At 42.2% G+C, this 21743-nt stretch overlaps 1 protein-coding gene across 2 annotated transcripts in view; it reads left to right on the top strand.

Moving 5' to 3' along the window:
• The first annotated feature begins 20705 nt into the window (after positions 1–20705).
• The window catches only part of DSP (desmoplakin), a 44976-nt gene continuing 43938 nt past the window's right edge, over positions 20706–21743 (top strand). For both annotated transcript variants that reach the window (XM_032424887.1, XM_032424888.1), the window contains exon 1: positions 20706–21213. In XM_032424887.1, coding sequence (XP_032280778.1) covers positions 20999–21213 — 215 coding nt within the window. In that variant the 5' untranslated portion in view covers positions 20706–20998. The remainder of the gene's footprint in view (positions 21214–21743) is intronic.

Below are 21743 nucleotides of genomic sequence, written 5' to 3' on the forward strand. Positions count from 1 at the left end.
AGAGTGTCTAGTTCATTCCTATGTTGCAGAGTCGGCACAAATGGATTGACTGCCTGCTTATTGGGAACTTCATCCTCATCACTCCCCTGTCTGATACCAACTTTGCTGAGCCTGGCAAGCACATCAGCAGGATTGCAAAATCTCCAAGTGCTTATGAAAGCACAGCCAGACCTGCTGAATTTTCAAACTGCAGGACAAACCTGCTCCTCCTCACCAATGTACCAACAGGTTTCGAAAAGTCTTTGACAGTCATTCCCCAAGCCTGAACACAAGTAAATTCTTAAAACAGGTCTCAGCTCTTTGAAATTCTTAAAAAGATGGGACTCAGGCAGGTAAAGCTCCCCCAAGTGATTCCCATGTGTACCCAGGATGGGGACCAATGTCATAAACCAGTGACTGATTTCTTTGTTCTTATTAAAAAGTAATACACGCACTTGATAAAAATTTAGAAAACATAGAACAGTGTAAAGGAGAAAATGGAAGTCACTATAATCCCCCTATCCAAGGATAAGGTTACTATTTCGAGAAGTTTCTTCTAGCTCTGTTTATTACACATGTGGGATTATGCAGCGTAGACAACTTTGCTATCCCACATGTTCACTTAACATTCCTGCTAAATCATGTTCACAGTGAAAATCATTTGTTTTTCTTAGGGTACTCAAATCCATTCAGGAAAACAGCTCTTCTTATTGGTATGAATTCGCATTGATGGGTCTTATCCCCCATTAAAACAGGTCTGGGTGCTCACCTAGGCACAATATTTGATAACAGAATTAGGCTGCTCTCCAGAGGAGATCTTGCTTTTAGGCTCAGTAAAGAGTGATTCTGTCTGTGGTAGGAACTGGTTAAGGTAGGTAGAATTTGCTTATTCCCACTCTCAAAATATCCTTGGGGATAAGGATATCCCAAGCTTAGGATAGTAGCCTCCACTGTGCATTTTTTAAGTAATCTGCATGTTGTCATGATATTGGCCTGACCACATAGTCCACCCTCGGGACATTTTCATGCTAAATGCTCATTATTTCTTGAGCTTGCCCTTTTCTTCTTCCCTGTCCATTAACACTGATCCTCATTAGGCAATTCTATCAACAAGCATTTATGGAACATTGATAGCACTGGAATTTTAAGAATGGCAAGGATCAGGGCGCTAAAATCCTTCCCGGGAGGAGCCCACGAGCAATGGTGCTCGTCCCTGGCTACGAGTTAGAATCACCGGGAAGCTTTTGTGCTGAAGCCACACCCCAGACTAGGTAGGTCAGCATCCCAGAAGTTGGCTTTTAGAGCGCCATCAAGTGATTCCAGTGTGTACCCAGGGATGAGAACAGGGGCCACAGAGCAGTGATTTTCATCGAACTGGTTACACATTAGAATCACCTGGGGAGATTTTCTAAAAATTAAAATGCCCACCCCAGAGCAAAAATGAGTCAGAATCTTTGGAAAAGGAATCTGGTAGCTGTATTTTTTCAAAGCTCTTTCAGGTGGTCTGGGACCCAACGAGGGTTAAGAATCATTGCTATAAGCAATCTAGTGAGTGGGAAAAAAAATTTAGATTTGAACCCATTTCTGGCTGTTTGGCTTTGCAAGCCATGCATGGCCTTGGACCACGAGTTACCCCCAGGAGGCCATGTGGGGTTAGGGAGACGGCATCTGACTGAGAGGTCGTGAAGGAAACTGAAGGCGTGGTTCAAGTCTTGTTTGCTATAAAATGTTTGCTATGTGATGTCAGACAAGTCAGACCTCTCTGGGTCGGGAGCCCCTCTCCACCTGCTTATGATGGCTACCACCCTAGTTTTTTCAGACTTTCTTCCTTAATTGATGCTTTACTGGTTTTTATTTGATGATCAGAACATAAACATGACGATCAACTTGTATATAGTTCTTAGTGCAAGTACTGAAACTAGAAAAAGCTAGAGGCGCCTGGCTGGCTCAGTCAGTAGAGCATGTGACTGTTGGTCTTGGGGCTGTGAGTTCAAGCCCCACGTTGGGTGTAGAGAGTACTTAAAAAATTAAATCTTTAAAAATATATATATAAAGCTACATGATTGTAGTTTTATTTCCCCCTAAATAGTTATTCTATTGATTTTCCAGCTTCAAATCTGAGGACAAATTGTTCTTAAAAAGAAGCTCTAAAAGGACCTCAAGGGCATTATGCTAAGTGAAATGAGTCAGAAAAAGACAAATACTGTGTGATCTCACCCACATGTGGAATCTAAAAAGCTGAACTCGTGGAAACAGAGAGTAGAATGGCAGTTGCCCGGGGGCTGGAGGTGGGGGCAATGGGGAGCTGTAAGTTAAAGGATACAAACTTCGTGATAAGATGAATAAGTTCTGGGGCTCTAACGTACAGCATGGTGGCCACAGAATGCAATACTGGGTTATATACGTGAAAGTTGCTAAGAGAGCAGAGCATATCTTAAATAGTCTCACCACACGCACACACAAAGGTAATTATATGAGGTGATGGAGGTGTTAACTATCCCTATTGTGATAATCATTTCACAATATATATGTGTATCAAATCACCACATTGTGTGCCCTAAACTCACACAATGTTGTACGTCGATTACGGTTCAGTAAATGTGGAAAACAATAGAGGCCCTCAAATATCATTATCTTAAAGCATTGATAATCTGTTAGGTCTCAAATTCCACAAGTTCATGACTTCATATCACATACATTACATGCTCAAACATTTCCAATCTTTCACAGCACATTAACAAATTTGTAAGGAAAAGCTGAACTACCCCAGAACGAGATGTCATGGAGAGCACCCACTTCTGTAAAAGACAAGATAAGGGAGCAATTTTAGAAATAATCCTACTCAAAGACAAGAGAGGAGTCAAGTTAAGTAATAGCAGATGTTTACAACAAGTTAAATGCATGATTATGACTTTAAATCACCGTTTGGTTATGTTTCTTGTTAGAGAATTAAAAACGGCCGACGCACTTGTCCGCCCCAGCCTATGATCAAAGCCTCCCTTAATTTGATATTTTATTAATTTTTAGTTGTACTAAAAAAGAAACAGCCAGCCCATGAACTCACTTCTTTAAAAAGAAAAAAAAAGTATTTATGCATATCCAAAAAAAGTGTTTTTTAAGGCCTGGAATGAATTTTCTATTTCTTAAATGTGTATTTCTAGTACTATTAAAATCTTTCATTTATGAAGGAGTTTCATTTATAAAGTACAATTCCTGTGGATCGATACTGACGGTTAATGATGTTCATCAGATTTGGCTTCTTTCTCTCCTGCTTCATCAGAAGCTGACCTGTCCTGACTTTAGCTTCTCTGTTTACTGCCTGTGAGTCTCTTGGCCAGTTACTTTGGTTCGTTTCCCTTTTACTCCCCTTTTCCCTTGGTCTGTATTTTTTGTTTGTTTTTGCTTGATTTTTTTTTTTTTTTACATCAATCAATGTTTGCATGAGAAGGTTTGGATGACGTCTGGCCTATCGGTTCTCGAACTCTCCCCTTCCTGGCTCTTGCGCTGCACTGCTTTTTCCTCCGGGCATCTGGGCAGAGGCTATGCTGGGGAGCACCCGGGTGTTTGTGGGGACAGCGCAGCCTTTGCGGGGCCGAGCCGGCTGGACATAGCCACTCTTGCCACCGCTGAGCTGCTGGAGCTTCTGTTTTCAAACTTGGTAAAAACTCCACACCTCCTTGCTATTCATGAAACCTTGCGCAGGATCGTCGTGTAAGAAGCTCATGTTGAAGCAGGTGTGTGTTTTTATGGAACGCCGATAAACTTCCCTTGAAAGTCCCACCACCACGTAATGCTGCAACGATTTTTACCTTTCCGTATGAAAATAATAAAAATCCATTTAGAGTTTCTTTTCTTCTATAAAGACGAATTACGTGTTTCTTTTGCCAATTCTTTTTTAATTTTTTTAAATTTACTTCTGTCAATTCTTGAGATTAGAGGAAACAGGGTAAAGGGGTGTGCTTGACAAGGAAGGCTTTAGGAGCTAAGAGCTGTCCCAAGGCTGCCACTCAGGTCAGTGGAGGAGGGCCCTGGACGGAAGAGCTCGGAAGAGGGCCAGGGTCAAGTGTGAGAGTCCGAGCGCGGGGTCTCTGTGTCACTGTGTTGCCTTTGCCTTCTTCACCCACTAAGTGCGGGGTGGAGAATGAGAGGAGGGCTTCCCTCAGAGAGAGAACATGGCTGCAGTACAGCTGTAATCAAACCCCGGTCATCCCTGATCATCAGTCAACTACTAAGTAAGACCAACAGAAACTACCCACTGAGCCAACCCCATTAGAGGGATCCATGTCCTTGATTAGTGACCACTAATCTGTATTCATTGTTTACCAGCAGCTTGAAAAGGTCTTTAATAATACCGGAGAAGAGAACAATTAGAAAAGTACAGGCTAGCTGACCCTGTGACCTACAGAGGCCTAGACTTTTCTCTAACCAGTCGGTTTGGGCCCTAGGGTAAGTGTAGCTCCATACTTCCTTTAATTACCAGGGACTAGTTTCTCATCTCCTTGGGAAGCTCAAAATGCTTGATTCATGAATAGGCACAATCTTTCTCTTAATTATTAGTATCTATCCCTCAGGCACCGTCTTTAAAGAAAACTATGCATAGCTTTGAAATTGCTCATTCTTTTATACAGATTCAATTACCAATGCAATGTCTTGAAATAGGCCTTTTAAGTAAATTTTTTTGTTGAAGTGTAGTATCCATACATAAATATATACAAATCATAAGAGTTATGGTTGGATGAATTTTCACACCCACATACACACTGCGTCTCCAGGTTGGGAAATAGAACCCTACCATAACCCGAGAAAACCCCTTCTTTGGTGCCCCCTTGGTTCCTCCCCAAGGTAACCACTACCCTAATCCTAACACCGTACACTAATAGTTCTGCCTTTGAACTTTTCCATTTTAATAGTTTAAATCTGCTCTCATGGACAGAGACTTTCCTTGGTAATATTTTTACCTCAGCAATCTCAATTCTAAAGAATGCTAGTTATTTCGCCTTTTCTTTTGTGTCTTATAAGTTGGACCAGCTTGATATAAAGCCAAAGAACTTAAAGGCTAAAAAATGTCTTTCTCACAGATGGGGTCAGCCTTTTTTGTTTAATCATTTGGCCACTGAGGAAGCAAGATGTGCACATGTGTGCATCTTCCTATTTTTTTTCCTGCCTCAACTTCTCTTTTTTCTTTTTACGTCCTCAGTAAACAGCCTTCTCTACCCTGGGCTATCCCTTGCATACAAACCTTCCTCAACACATCCTGCTCTCCAGAATTAATCACCACTGCACACGCTGCCTTGAATTAATTCTATTATTTATCACACAACAGGCACACACAACCTCAGGGAATCCCTTTTTTTACTCCTGCTTTTTTTTTTTTAAGATTTTATTTTTAAGTAATTTCTACACCCAATGTGGGATTTGAACCAACAACCCCGAGATCTGGAGTCACGTGCTCCACCAAGTGAGCCAGCCAGGTGCCCCTTACTTCTGCTCTTGATGTAAAAGCAGGCAAGGGCAACACAAGCTAAAATAAACAAATGGGATCATGTCAATTTTAAAAGCTTCTGTACAGTAAGGGAAACCAACAAAACAACAAGACAACTGACTACCTGAGAGACGATATTGGCATATCTTACACCCAAAAGGAGTTAAAATCCAAAATATATAAAGAACTTATGCAACATAGGAACAAAACCCCAGACAATCCAGTTTTTTAAAAAATGGGCTGAGGACTTGAATACACATTTTTCCAAATAAGAGATACGGATGGACAACAGGCACATGAAAAATGCTCGCCGTCACTCATCATGAGGGAAATGCTGATCAAAACCACACTGAAATATCACTGCACACCTGTCAGATTGGCTATTATCAAAAAAGACAAAAAAGAAGTGTTGGTGACGATGTGGAAAAAGGGGCACCCTCGTGTGCTGTTGGTGGAAATGCAAACTGGTGCAACCACTATGGAAAACAGTATGGAGATTCCTCAAAAAATCCAGCACTTCCACTTCTGGGTATTTAGCCAAAGAAAACACCGATTTGAAGAGATATATACACCCCTATTTTCATTGCAGCATTATTTACAATAGCCAAGATGTGGAAGCAACCCAAGTGTCCATCAATAGATGAGTGAATGAAGAAGATATATAAACAATGGAATATTACTCAGCCATAAAAAATGAATGAAATCTTGCCATTTGCAACAATGTAGATGGACCTTGAGGGTACTGTGTTAAGTGAAAGAAGTCAGACAGAAAGAAATACTGTATGATGTCAGTTATAGGTAGAATCTAAAAAACAAAAGAAATGAACAAAAAACCAAAACAGAAACAGACTCATAGATACAGGAAACAAATGTTGGCTACCAGAGTGGGGAGGGGGGGGTGGGAGGTTGGGCAAAATAGGTGAATGGCATCAAGAGGTACAAATTTCCAATTATAAAATAAGTAAGTCACGGGGATGAAAAGTACAGCATAGAGAATAGAGTCAATAATATTTTAATAACTCTGTATGGTGACAGGTGGTAACTAGACTTGTCATGGAGAATATTTCATAGTGTGTACAAATATCAAACACTATGATGTACCCCTGAACTAATAGGATGTTATATGCCAATTATACCTCAATAAAAAAATTATCATCCCTGTTTTATGAAAACCCATTATGTCACCATCAATTAAGTTTTCCAATTAAAATGACAACCTTTGATTAGCCTAAATCCCTATTATTAAAACTAGTCAGTGAGTTCAATATTCCATGGTGTCATTTTAATATTAATTATAGTCATATTTTCATACAAGAGAAATAAACAGATGTTAAAGGTCACTTATTTATTTAAAGATTTTATTTTTCAGTAATCTCTACACCCAAAGGTAGGGCTTGAACTCACAACCCCAAGATCAAGAGTTGCATGCTCCACCAACTGAGCCAGCCAGGCACCCCTAAAGATTTTTTTTAAAAAGTCTATAAGAAATCTATACCTGGAAGGGGAAAATGAGTAGAAAACCAACTTTTAGAATGTATGGCTTTTTGGTTTATCAGCCTGAGTCTGAGACTTTGCTCTTAAATGAAGGCAGAATGTCTGTTTATACAGCTGTTTGCTGAAACCATAGGCATCCCATTCATTAACTCATTCATTAATTCATTTCCTGAGCCCTATTACGTGCCAGGCATTGTGTTAAGGCTGGACTTCCCAAGGAGAAGTTCTGCTCTTCATATGGTACAGAGACTTGGAAGCCTGAATAGAATATTTATAGATCTGACCTTTAGAGTATAAGAAACACGTGGCTTCTTAAAATAGAGTATTGTTGCTTTTCATTATGGCATGCACATAATGAGAGGTCTAAATGCATTTTTGGGATGAAGATAATAGTTTTGTGCATGTTTCTCTATAAAAAATAAAGATAAGCTCTGGGTTGGTTAGAGTTAAATAAATCCAGATCATTATTACTTTTCAAATTAAACCTGATCTCTTTGCCAATTAAGTAACAACACTCTAGTGCAGCCTTGTATGCATGGGCCTGTTTCTTTGTGGGGGTAATCGCTTACTGGGTTTTAGACTGCCTCTTCTCCTTTCAGCTCTACCAGGATGGTGAGAATGAGAGTCTACATTTGGGTGTTGCCTATGGTTTAAAGTCTCATGTCAGGAGGATCTTTAGGCCTCTTTAAGGAAGCATTAGGTAGCTGTATGAGAAAAAGTATTGAACAGACTTTTCCTGTTATACAGTAAGTCATATATTTGATGCTTCCCATGGTTTCTTGCAGGTCCATTCAGAAACACTCTCTAACCAGATAATATAGCCTTGCCTTTAGATAAAATCCAAAGATTTACAATAAAAGTTTCAACAGAAGGCATGAGGTGGGAAGGTGAGTCTCTTCTTCCCATAGCAAGCACTCTGTTATCCGTTGACAGTTGGCACATTTTCAGCTTTGATTGAACCCATATCCGTTAGCTCAGATTTTTCTGAGATCTGCACTATGGAGAGGTAAGCGCCAGTTAAAATGAATTTGCTGAACTGTATATAAATTTGACCCACTGAATCCACTACTGTAAACTCCATTAACACTTCTACCAAATGTATTGCATAATCAGTGAGCTGAGACCCCACTCACTTTCTGTATTCTTGTTGGATACAGAAGACAGATAAATGTCAGAGCTCTGCCCTAAGTTCAGATTCCTCCCCATAAAAAGAATTCTGGACTTAGAAGGGAAGAATGCTCCTTCACAAAGTGACATCATCCTGTCCACTCTTGGCTCAGGGTCAGCAAACTCATGGATCAGTGGTTTCTAGGTTATGGTATGTGGATGCCTGAAGAGATAAGTGTTTGTCAAGGGTTTGCAAGCATTATCTATAACTGCATAAATAATGTTTTATACTTACATGTATTTTTCAAAAGTATGAAAATGTGAAATTGTGATGAGTAAAATATACATAAGTTTTAAAGTGTTGTTAAATTCATAGAAGTTTTTTTGTCATTACTTATTTCTTCCATCAGTTGCTGTCAGAAGCATAACTTTGCATATGAGCAGGTTTGCGGTTTTTAACAATAAAATGGTCCTTATAATTTAAAAGTTTGGTGGTCATGGTTTGGAAGTGTGAGTGATTTATATTTAATTCATGGATAAGCTCCTCTCAGCTCCATAAAATATTGAGGTGTTCATATTATAAAATTATTACAAATGGAACAAATATATTAATCATACTCTATAAAAGTCACAATATTTTTTACCACATCGTTTCCTAATTCCCTTTGTCTCTTGGCATTTGCACCTCTCATTGGGGAAAGATAGTATAAGTATGCAAAAAATTAAATAATGAGCTAAGAAAAGGCAAAGAAAAACGTGTAGTACATGATCAATTGTCAAATGCTTTGAGCTCAGAGGAAAGAGTGGGAGGAAGGAATGGGGAAAGAAAGAGAAAGAGATGGGTAATGTGGTGAGAGAGAGTGTGTCACCTAGGAGTCTGGACGTTAGGACAGGCTTTTATAGACTCTTATTCCTGCCTCTGCCAATTACCATGTGAGTGACCACGGACAGATAACCTGACCCTGCTAAGCCTCCATTTTATCATCAATAAAATCAGGATTTAGTACCTCCCTCACAGTGTTATTGTGAAGATGATTATGACAAAGTGCTTTCAATGCTTTGCGCTACACCCGGTGCAAAATGAATGGTAGCTACTATTTGTTCTATTAGATTGTCAATCCTGCCAGCATCGGAAGGATGACTTATTTATTTTTGCTTCCCCAGAATCTAGCAGGAGCACAATGCCTGACTCATAATAAGTACTCAAAAACAAAACAAAACAAAACAACCAATGTTTGCTGAATGAAGGGATGGAAGGATAGAGAGAGAGAGATGGCAAGATGAATTTTAAAAATGAACTACAAGCTTTGGTGACCTGGGAGGGTCTCATGAAGAAGCAAGATTTTTTTTTTTAAGATTTATTTATTTGACAGAGAGAGACACAGCGAGAGAGGGAACACAAGCCGGGGGAGTGGGAGAGGGAGAAGCAGGCTTCCTGTGGAGCAGGGAGCCTGACGCAGGGCTCGATCCCAGGACCCTGGGATCATGACCTGAGCCGAAGGCAAACGCTTAACCGACTGAGCCACACAGGCGCCCCAAGAAGCAAGATTTGAGGTGAATCTAGAAGAATGTGTGGAAAAGGCAGGAGGGCATTGCAATGGGGGAATGGGTATGAACCAAGGTATGGAAGTGAGAAAATACAATATGTGTAGAGGGTAGGTTGGGATACAGTTGTGGAGGGCATGGAGTGCCAGGCTGGGGATTGTGTATCTTATCTGTTGACAGTGGGGAGTCAGTGAAGATTTTGAGAATGACATGGGGAGAACTTTCCAGGTTAGTCTGGTGCCGGTGTGTCATATGGAGTGGAGAAAGGAATGGGGCAATCCACTCTAAATGGGACATGGTCAAGTCCCTGAACATTGTGACCACTATGGAAACAAAAAGAGACAAAGGACAGATTAAGGAAAGGGCAGTAGTCCCTGTGTCTTCTATGTTCTTTATGAATTCTTAATGTGGCCATTTAAACCATTTACCAACATGCATACTGACACTTGAAATATACAAGATGACATTTTTGAAAATCATTGCAGGTGAATGTTTAGCTGGAGAGGAGACAAGCTTAAATTGGAGGGTTAGATCAATGAGAGGTATGGAGCGTGTAGCATTAACTGAGTCAAGAAGTAAAGGTGATTTAGGGACCAGGCTGGATTTTATTTTCTTAGAGTCTTTGGAAGATAAACAGTAGTTAGGGTTAGGAAATGGATTAGCCTATGGAATGTGTAACTGACCCGAGGAGGCTAAATTGCCAAAAGGAGAGACTCACTTGCATGGAGAAAGGTGAATTAGATTACATACAGTGGGAGCCAGGTGGGGATTGGAGGGGGGCTGGGGCTGACCTGCTAAGAGAAGGTGGATAGTGGGTGCTGGATGGCTTCCCTGGTGATACAGAGCACAGGTGAAGCCTGGTGATGTGAGAGCAAGACTGGGCCACTCCTCTTTCTCCCGTGTCTAGGGTGCCCTTGTAGACCTTTCCTTGCCACTCCATTTTCATTTGACCAGGAGCCAGCAGGCGGAGCTTGGGAAGTAGGGTCAGAGCAAGCTGCTTGCTCTTGTTACATTTCCAGGGAAGAGGTCTGTCTCTGTTGAGGAAATTACTTTTCCCAGATAAAGGAACCATCTCTGGAAAGAGATATAGAGAAAGAAAGAAGAAAAGGAAGGAAGGAAGGAAGGGATGAAGGGAGAAAGGGAGAAAGAGGGAGGGAGGGAGGAAAAAAGGAATATCCACTTCCCTCTTCTTCTAATAACTGCCATGTTTATTGACTGCTGACTTTGTTCCTGTAGTAACTCTCTGAGAACCATAATATACTCTTTTTCTCCTGCTCGGGGGACCAAACAAGAAGGGTGTTGAACTCCCTAAATGTTATTATCTAAAAATTATAGAACATCCTAATTACTGAAAGTTTCATAAAATGTACAAAGAACCAGAGTGGCTTTGGACCTCTCAAAAGCAACTCTGCAAACAGAAGAGAGCAATGCTTCCAACAGTCTGAGGGAAAATGATTTCCAATCTAGAGTTCCCTACCCAGCTAAATTATCAATCAAGTATGTGGTGGAATAAGGATACTTTCAGACACACAAGTTCTCTAAAAAGGTATTTCCCATGCACTTCTTCTCAGTAAAGTTGGTGGAAGGTGACTGCTATCAAAATGAGGGAATAAACCAAGAGTGAAAGGCATGGGATCCAGAAAACAGAAGGTACAAACAACATGGCAGGCAAAGGAAGCCTTAGAACGACAGTGAAGGGAGCTCCCAGGTTAACTGTGGAGAAGCCGGTCTGAAGAGGATTAGAGCAAGTCAGAAGACTCCAGGAAGGATTTTTTTTTTTTAACACAAAGCTAGTAAACATCCATCACTACACATAGTTAAAAAAATTTTTTTTCTTGTGATGGGAACTTTTAAGAACTACTCTTTTAGAAACTTTCATAATTGTATCACGGTATTATTAACTACAGTCACCAGGCTGTACCTTGCATCCCCATGACTTATTTATTTTGTATTTGGAAGTTTGTATCTTTTGATCCCCTTTTCCAATTTCGCCCACCTCCCACCTCCCCAACCAGGAGGGATTTTTTTTTTTTAAGATTTTATTTCTTTATTTGAGAGAGACAGTGAGTGAGCTCGAGAGAGAGCACACGAGCAGGGGTAGAGGGAGAGGGAGAAGCAGACTCCCCTGCTGAGCAGGGAGCCCAATGCAGGGCTTGATCCCAACACCCTGGGATCATGATCTGAGCCGAAGGCAGATGCTTAACTGACTGAGCCACCCAGGTGCCCCAGGAAGGATTTTTTTAAGCAGATGAAATTAATAGAACACCTGTTGTGAATCTTTGTGTTGAGAAAATATTTACTCAACTAGGGGAGAGTTGGGGAATAAATTAACAATAACAGATAACTAAGCAAAAGCAAAAAATAAAAAAAGTATAGTTCTGAATTCTGGGAGGAGGGGGGAATTGTAAAGAAAGGAATAAGTTTATAATAATTTTACTTAAAAAACAACATAGTAGCATTATTCGTAATAGCCAAAAGGTGGAAGCAACTTAAATGTCCATCAACAGATGAATGGATAAACAAAATGTGCTCATTACCTACAGTGGAATATTATGCAGCCTTTAAAAAGCGGGGAATTCCGACACAGGCTACAACATGGATCAACCTTGAAGACATTATGCTAAGTGAAATAAACCAGACCAAAAATAACAAATATTGTATGATTCACTTATATGAGGAACCTTAGAATAGTCAAGTTTATAGAGACCGAAAATAGAACAGGAGTTCCCAAGGGCTGGGTTAGGGGAGGGGAGGAGGGCATTAGTGTTCAACGGGGACATGGTTTCTGTTTGAGATGACAAAAAAGTTCTGGAGATGGATAATGGTGATGGTTGCACACATTGTGAATGTACTTAATCCCACTGAATTGTACACTCAAATGGTTAAAAGGGTGAATTTTATGTCACATATATATTTATTACAATTTTTAAAAATAAAGAAAAACCCCGTAAGGTGCTGTACAAATAAATGGAATTAGAATTATTATTCTCATATTGATGAATACCAAATTTTTAAGACTCGGGTATTGGGGAATCCCACTTTCCTTTTCGAAACTAGATATGAAAGCTACCTTTTTCCTAAAAAATTGCATACTTTTATTTTATAGATCTATTGTTAGAAATGTATACTCTTAACAAATAAGTCTTCTACGTACTCATCTTCCATTAATAAGCTTTATGCCTTAAGATTACATTATATGTCTTTTCTAACACATACTTTATTTTTTAAGATTTTATTTATTTATTTGAGAGAGGGGGAAGGTTCAGAGGGAGAAGGAGAAGGAAAGAATCTCAAGCAGACTTTGCAATAAGTGGGGAGACCCATGTGAGTCTCCATCTCACCACCCTCAGATCATGACCTGAGCGGAAACCAAGAGTCAGATACCTAACCAACTGAGCCACCCAGGCGCCCCCTAACACATACTTTTTAATGTAAACAGTCTGACCACACTATATATATATGGCTTAAAAGTTGCTTTTTTAAAAAAATGAATCACTTTTAAAATTTTATTAATTAATTAATTAATTAATTAATTCTTTTTAAGTTGACTCTACACCCAACATGGGATTCAACCTCACAACCCTGAGATCAAGAGTTGCTCACTGTACTGACCGAGCCAGCCAAGGGCCCCCATCCTTTTTTTCTTTTCTTTTTTTTTTTTTTTTACTTTACAATACATTTGTCTTCTTTCTACATCCATGACTATATAAATGGACTACATCCATCCTCTTAACATTTATTTTTAATGATAACAATGGGAATGAGATGTTTTCCATGTTAATACAGTTCCCTCTTACAAAGACAAGTCCCTCGGCAGTTAAAAAAGAGGCTTAAAAAACCCTCCTTTGGTATATTACATATTTTCTCAGGGCTACAAACCCAAGAGAAATATTGATTTTTGTTTTAAGAATGCAGTAATCCTAACTTTAAATCATGAGATTATTTTTTTCTTATTCGGTAAAGCAAAATAAAAGGTTGTTTAGAGATGACAGGTGACATTTCTCCTCAGTACCTTGGTGGGAAAGGACTCCAGATGCTTTGCTTGATTCCAGCTAAAGCTAAATTGCTAAGCAGGTAAAACTTCAGGGAGCCGCCAGACAGGTTTAACGAGAATGATGTGTAGCTCTCCACACCCACCTTTGCAAGACAGAACTGCTTCACCGGCTTTGTTGAAACTGCCGTGGAACTGTGCTATAACTCTTCCCTAAATCTGAAACCTTTCTGTCTGATGTCAGCGTGGTTTAAATGTTTCAGGTGAAAATTCTGCAAATCATTAAAAATGCACAAATCAAATCCAGTTAGGTTTGTTGCAATGGGCACTAATTTACGGCAGAAGAAACAGTCCTGTAGGCTCTCCTCCTGATTTGCATGATTTTTTCTTGAATCCAAATCTTGCTGAAGGGAAGGTTTCTCGTTTGGAGATGAGTGTTCAGTTCACGAAGTCCTGGGGAGCTGATTAAAGAAACCAGAAGTAGCCCAGTCTCTTAGAGCTTCCCAAGTACAAATGTCCATGGGTTCCTAAAGGTTTTAGGAGAAAACCCTCTGGTTTCGGATGTCTGCAACCCTTATACTGAGGGCTACAGAGGGATTGCTGGAAGACCCTGCAAGGACTTGCTGGCCCCTGACGGGGCAGGGCTGTGTTCCTAAACATGTTTGGTGGTTGTTGTTAGCCTTCCATGTGATGATGGCTCACTGCTTCAGTTCTGCCTCTCCCTGTCTCATTTCCCATCCGCAGTGGATGCTACTTGCTATTGATGTGAAAAATTCTAGAACAGGGTGAATCACTCCTATAGAAAGCCCCAGGATCTGCACCTTGCCGCTTTGAAAGAGCCTTTTTAAAAACAAACAACAAAATGGTAAGCACCTTTTAAGGCAATGCTGACAAGACATTTTAAATGAGGTTGGAAAATGCTCGTGGTATGAGGCTAAATTAAGAAGTTGGATACAAATTTATATATAGAATCTGACATCAGGTAAAAAAAAATTCATTGAAAAAAAAAAAACTGGAAAGAAATCTACCAAAAATGCATAGTGTGATTGCCTCATCTGGATGGTGTAGTTATAGATGAAATTTCCTTAGCTTCTCTGCATCCCACCTTTTCTGAGTTTTTTTTTACAGCAAACAAACAGTTGTGGGGGAGGGGGGAATCCCCAACTTCAGATTCATCCTTCTAAGCAAACCCTTTACTTGATTTGCTAGCAAACTCTCAGGTCTAATCTAGGTTTTGCCCCCGACGGGCGGGGCCAGGATAAAGAATGCAACTTCTCACTGCCTCTGAGTTGTTTCTGTTCTGAAGAAACTCTGTTTCTTCCCCCAGATCTGCGATCTTAACAAGTCTCTGACAAAATGAAACTATTGCAACCCTAGGTTAGGAGAGTCTGTTGAAGAGACTTTCCCCCTCCAGCTCCTGCTGTATTTAGATGCTCCCTTTTGTGTTTTTGTTACTACTAGCAGTTGGTTTATGTTTCGTATTTTATCTCCTGCCTTACATGCTTCAGATGTCAAGATAATTAAAGACAGGAGCTTATTCTTTAAACTCCCCTATGTGGACATTTCTTTCTGCAGCAGGGGAACAATATAACTGCAATAAATCCTTCCTGATGATAAAATGATAATGGTTGCAGGAAAGTGCTATTCTGCCTATGAATATCTATAATTTTGAAAGATGGTCACTTCAGGGACCAGGTGACATGTCCTTTGCATTACACGCTACCCAAAATTAGATGTCAGATCATTTATGGCTTCATTTCCATTCCGATTTTATGTTGTTTGTATATGAACCCATGATTTGACTTTTTCTAAATGATGGAAGCTGTATTTTAAAAAAACCAACCAAAACAAAACAAAAACGTGCACTGTGATTTGATGACACCAAGAAAAACACTCACCTCACCTCACCTATAGGAATAGGACTAAATATAATGAGTAAGTTTTCTTGGTGTGACTTTTGCAGAGCAGGCTGATGATTTTGTAGTGACCAAATTTCCAGACATCCTATGTGTCTAATGTGGGAAAATAACAATTAATAAGATAGTTCCTTGGTTTTAAATTGATACCAAATTACTGCTCAGAAATGTATGCTTTCATGTCGGACTGTATAGGAATTTTGACATAGTGTAAAGGGCATGAGGCCAGAAACAGACAGGATTCTGATATTTTAGATATTAAGTAACTCAGGAAAGGTTCTTAACCTCTCCAGGACTCACTATTTTCTTTTATTAAAATGTGGGTTTTGGGGGCGTCTGGGTGGCTCAGTTGTTGGGCGTCTGACTCCAGCTCAGGTCATGATCTCAGGGTCCTGGGATCGAGCCCCACATTGGGCTCCACACTCAGCGGGGAGTCTGCTTCTCTCTCTCCCTCTGCCCCTCCCCGCAGCTCCTGTGCGTGCGCTTGCTCTCTCTCTCTTTCAAATAAATGAATAGAAAATCTTAAAAAAAATAAAATGTGGGTTTTGGCTTATATGGCATTTTAGTTGGGGAAATCTTTCTCGGGCTACAGCACCAGAAGACACAGGGCAGGTGCTGTGGGAGGACAGTGGGCTCCCATCAAGCTATGGCCAGTCTAGCGCTCTCACGATCTGTTCTGGCTGTTGGCCGTTCTCACAGGGTTTCCTTTGTAAAAAGAGTTCCAAGGCTCTAAAAGTTTTGAGAACAGCTGGTATAACAATTCTTTAAGGCAGCATTTGTTTCTGAAATTCTCTATGGAACATCAATTTTGAATTCCTTCAGTAAAGGCTAAGTAGCTATTCATAATTTTCTTCACGTGGCTATTAGCACATTATATATCCATGTGGCGTTTGGGGATAACTGGGTTTACCAGCAATCATCTGCATCTTGACTTTGTATTTATAGAAGTTGGAATAAGTGTTCCTGTCCCAATGTGACAGACTGACAGTTCCTCACAATCATGATGAGCTTAAAAAATTATTTTGAAGGGCATATTTAAAAGGCTAACTTACTTGGCACCTGTATTATGGTTATTGACTGTGTGCCTTACCCACTAAAAATTAGTGTGAGTTATTGTTTAGCGTGGCAGGTTAGAAGTCATTTGGCCAAGGGTGTGGGTGGCGCCTAGGTGGTCCAAAGCTGTGCTCACCATCATCCATGCCCTTAACCTCCAGCCCCTCAACCTTGCAACTCGGGCTCTTAATGCAAAAGAGGATCAGGCAGGAAAGCATGGATGGATCCCCAATATCTATGCTACCCAATTAAAGGCAGTAAAAAAACCCAGACTCTTAAAACCTAAAGGATAGCACCATTTATTAGATATGACCTGTGCGAAAACCAAAACAATTGGCAACCACAACAAATCTTCTCACTACAAGTGACAGAAAACGTATTTGAGAAGTTTCTCTCAGCTTTTTAATGTTTTTAAAAGTTAACCCCCTTCCCCTGGTAAAAACGAAAAACCACTACAAACAGAAAAATTCTCTGGTTCCTGAAGGACATTTGAACCAAAGATAATAAAGCTATTTATTGTATATATATATATATATATGTATATGTGTTGCCAACATTTTCCTATTTTTGAAATGAAATTTATGTGGTTTATCAAATTGCTTTCTTCAATGAGTAGTTTCAACTTTAAGAGATCAATCTTATTTTGGGGATACTGAGAACCCAGATTTAATGATTCCTGGAGGATTGTAATTTACTCACAAGAAAGAAAAAGCAAAGATTAAACCCAAAATTAAATTATCTGCTATTTTAAGAGGCATTTTCTTTACCTCACATTATAGTTCCAATCCTAGCTTAGTAGTTCTGATTTGTTAAAATACCGCTCCCCTGGCAGGCGGAACAGCTATTTTAATTCACGGGCTGTAAATCTTTTCTGTGTCCAAGGGATATCATTTCACCAACAAAGAGATATGAGAGGGTTCCCATGGGATTTTAAGCAAGTAAATGATCCTTCCTAATCTCATTGAAATCAAGGTGCTCTGTTTAGTTTTAAAAATATGCTCAGGATCTGACTGATGCCTCTTACCGAATCACAAGGTCATCTCCAAGGTCGGCCAGAGAGAAAGTTACATGTCAGTTATCTGTCTCTAACAGTACAAACGGACGTATCTACAAGTGGCAGGGAAAAAAATAGCTGGCCTTAGTTAGGTCAGCTAGTGAGGACTTTGCCAGATTTTGGATGGGGCACTTTTTAAACCTGGTTGTAAGAAATAAGCTAAACCCTTCTTCTGTGCTCCCAAGATTCTATAAACATGCCTTTTTAATAAGGTATCGAATGTATTGGAATGATTTGTTTTCCTATCACAGGCTTGATATCCTGCGGAAAGGGAGCCCTGCCTTATTCATCTTCGTGTGATCAGCGCTGAGCCTATGGTGAGGCTCATAGTGGATGTTTTTTATTTTTTTAAAGGATTTTATTTATTTATTTGTCAGAGAGAGAGAGAGAGAACACAAGCAGGGAGAGTAGCAGGCAGAGGGAGAAGCAGGCTCCCCGATGAGCAAGGAGCCCGATGCAGGACTCAATCCCAGGACCCTGGGATCATGACCTGAGCTGAAGGCAGACGCTTAACTGACTGAGCCATCCAGGGGTCCCGCATAGTGGATGTTTAATAACTGCTTTTTAAGTGAATGAAGGTTAAACGTCTGCAAAAGGGAGTTTTATTGATTCATGGGGGATTAAAGACAAAGACACTAAAGCCTAAAATTTCCATCTAGCAAAGAGCCTTTGGTTTCATGGGTGATACCTTGGCTTTATATGTTTCTGTTTTCAAGAATGTTCACATAGTATAAAATTGGCAGGGCAAGATTATTATTTCCATTCTGCATGTGAAGAAATTGATCTCTTGCCCAAGTAAATTGTAGCACTAAGATCAGAACTCTAGTCTTCTGATCCCTAACCTTCACCATGGGACCTTCTATGAGGTGAGCCAATTTAGACAACTAATGTGTGTATGTCTGGATTCCATTTATCATGTCAATCTTTTATTTCATCCTTTTATCTTTCTTTATCATCCTTAGAGAAAGATAAATGGAAGCCATTGTCTTCCCAAACCTGGCATGTTTGGTTGGCTGGAAGCCGTTCACCTACCTGGGAATACCTAAAGGAGCTCAGGAAGCTATAGGATAGGCTACCAAGTAATGGTAGCCAGAGGTGCATAATTGGTGGGTTGTACTTTTCACCTCTTCTCCTGTTTCATAAATAGATCGAACAGCTCTGTGAGTCTGGGTGGTGTTTGGATCTATGTGTACCCAGGCTCCTGACTACCCAATGTGAGTTAGGTAGAGCTTTGTCATCAGTGGAATGTGGTTCATAGATTTGTCTTGTTTTTAAGGAGAATTCTCCTGTGCAATTGCATGACCTTCTCATTACACATTATTAGAATAAAGGAATCCCTGAATTTAATTGAAGGTTTACTATATTTTTCAGGGCAATGACTATGCCTCATCTATCTTCGTGTTTTCCAGAGTCCTCCCATACAGTAGGTTATAATTATTTGCTGAACCAATGAGATGCATAGAGGCAACAAAACACCCTACATTAAATTATGTGCATTATTCACTAACACCCCAAGTGGCTTTTCTCCCTTCCAACCAATGGATATTATGGGCGATTGGTGCTGATACTGACTCGCAGCCATTGATTCAATTTTCAGAAGAAACACCGTTCTTGTCTGTACATCAGTGTTTGTGTGAGCATTTGAATTTGAACTTTATCACATCCCCATTTATTAAAAAGGATTGGAAACTGAGACAGTGATGGGAATTACTGAGTGTGCTAACAGTGGCAAGCTTTTATCTCAGTGTATTTAATCCGGTCAACTCTGTGGTCAGTCGGGAAGAAAAAGAACAGCATGTTTTGTTGAAGATTTGTGCCTAAAAAGTGAGGTGTGATTAGGGGTGCTATAACATGGGAACTTTTAGAAAACTACCCCACTCCCTTTAGGACATGCAAATATAGTTCCATTTTTGTTCTTTTCAGTTCACAAACATTTTGGAATATATTGTGTGAGAAGGTAAGTTAACCGGCATTGCTTGGGAAGATGACAAATACTTACTACAAAGATCTTTAAATGGTGTTTATTAAAGAGTAATTTAACAGTTTTCCAAATTATAAAAACAGCTTTTTCTGGGTAGTCTGACTGGGTCTGTACCTCAACCCTGGTCCCAGAGACTACAGTGTGGTTCACACCTAACTGGGAGGGGCCCTGGAGCAAGTTGCTGGGATGTTCTGGCTCAGAGTTACTCATCTGTCCCAAGTGGATGATCTCTGTCCAGGGTTCTTTGCTGCTCTCAGACTGAAGTCCCAGGAAGGCTACTGACTTGTGGGAAAAGCTGACTTTCGAAAGTGATGGGTCAAGGGAGAAGGTGCTCAGGGGTGTGAGACAAACTTTCCCAAGGTTCTTTAAAAATTTAAAAACTGGGTCTGGAGGTGGAAGTCTTTGCAATTTCTTGTTCAAAATGACGACCAGCTGGCAAAATAAAATAAATTACAATGTATATTTTCCTTTTACTTCATGGAAAAGTGGTTAGTGTGTTCCTTTTAATCCTCACACCAAAGAAATTAATTATTCATGGCGAAGACTTCCCCAGAAAGTGGTGGTTCGTTTTACACGTTGGAAATCGGACTTCTGAGACAACTTTTCTGGATTCCTGGAGTAAAAGAAAATTCAAACAAAGCTCCCTAAACGAAACCTCACTATCTAAGCTTGCTCTTCTCAATTATGTTTCTGTTCAAAGCTTGGCTGGCACCGTTTCCAGGGATTAGCAAAAGTAAATGTTTAATAAGTAACCGCCCAAGCGAATGGGCCTCATTTTTCGGCCTATTTCCGCCCGGGGGCCCGAAGAAATCCTGAAAAGCAGGGGCCGCAGCCGAAGCCTGCCCTCGGTCGCCGCGCCGGGGGCGCTCGGGTCTCGGGGACCCCGCCCCTGCCGGCGTCCCCCGGGCCTCGGAGGCGCAGGGCGGAGCCGCGGGCCGGCGGGCGCAGGTGGGGAGGGGCGGCCCGAGCGCGTCGGTGACACCCGCGGGGCGGGGGGGGAGGCGCGGCGGCTGCACCCCGCCCTGGGAAGAAACCGGCCAGGTGTGGTCTGGGCGCCGGGTGCCAGCGGGGAGGAGACTCGCGCCGCCACCGACCAACACCAACACCCAGCCGCGAGCCAGCTCCTCTGCGCCCTCGCCGCCCTCCGAGCCACAGCTCTTCCTGCCGCTCCTGCTCCCCGCCCGTCGTCGTCCCCGCGCCAGACCTCCGCCCGCCGCGCCGCGCTCGCAGCGGCCGGGACGGCCCTCCTGGTGGCCAGGAGCGTCCCCGCCACCCATCTGCGCGCCCGCCCCGGTTCCCGGTTTGGGGCCTTTCCTTTGAACCCCTCCGCCTTCTCCGAGCCGGCCCGCCCTCGCTTATGCCTCGGCGCTGAGCGGCTCTCTGAGTGCCCGCCGACATGAGCTGCAACGGAGGCTCCCACCCGCGGCTCAACACGCTGGGCCGCATGACCCGCGCCGAGTCCGGTCCCGACCTGCGCTACGAGGTGACCTGCGGCGGCGGCGGCGGGGGCGGCGGCGGGGGCGGCGGCGGTGGCGGCGGCGGCGGCACCACCAGCAGGATGTACTACTCCCGGCGCTGCACGGTCACCGACCAGAACTCGGACGGCTACTGGTGGGTACCGGCCGGCGGGCAGGCACGGGGCGCTCGCGGCCGTGGGGGTCTCCCCGAACCCCAGCACATTGGGAAAGGGAGGGACCGAGCCCTCCTCTGACCTGCGAGAAAAGCCAGGTCCTGAAGGAGGAAAGTGGTTTTGCTGGAGTTCATGGAAGCATTTCCTGCTGGCGCTGGGGTAGGAGCCCGGTGTCCTCCCGCCCCGTGCGCTGCTCACACCGGGGTGGGTGTGTGTGTGCGAGCCGGGAGAGGAGCGGTTCCTTCCCTGTGAACGGGTGCTCCGTCCCGCCCTCCTCCCTTCCCGCGAGCGGGGGCAGGAGGCTGGCCAGCGAGGGGCGCAGGAGGACGCGGCGGGCGAGCGGGCCGCGGGGGTCTCTGCCTCCAGGACTGCCCCCTGCGCGGCCGGGCCCGGCTGCCATCCCCTTTGTCCCCGCCGGCAGGTGGGAGGTCGGGCGGGGCTGCGACAACAAAACCCAACCTAACCGGGCGCCTGGGTGGCTCAGTCGTTAAGCGTCTGCCTTCGGCTCAGG

This window comes from Phoca vitulina, unplaced genomic scaffold, assembly GCF_004348235.1.
Source record: "Phoca vitulina isolate PV1807 unplaced genomic scaffold, GSC_HSeal_1.0 scaffold31, whole genome shotgun sequence".
Taxonomy (NCBI): domain Eukaryota; kingdom Metazoa; phylum Chordata; class Mammalia; order Carnivora; family Phocidae; genus Phoca; species Phoca vitulina.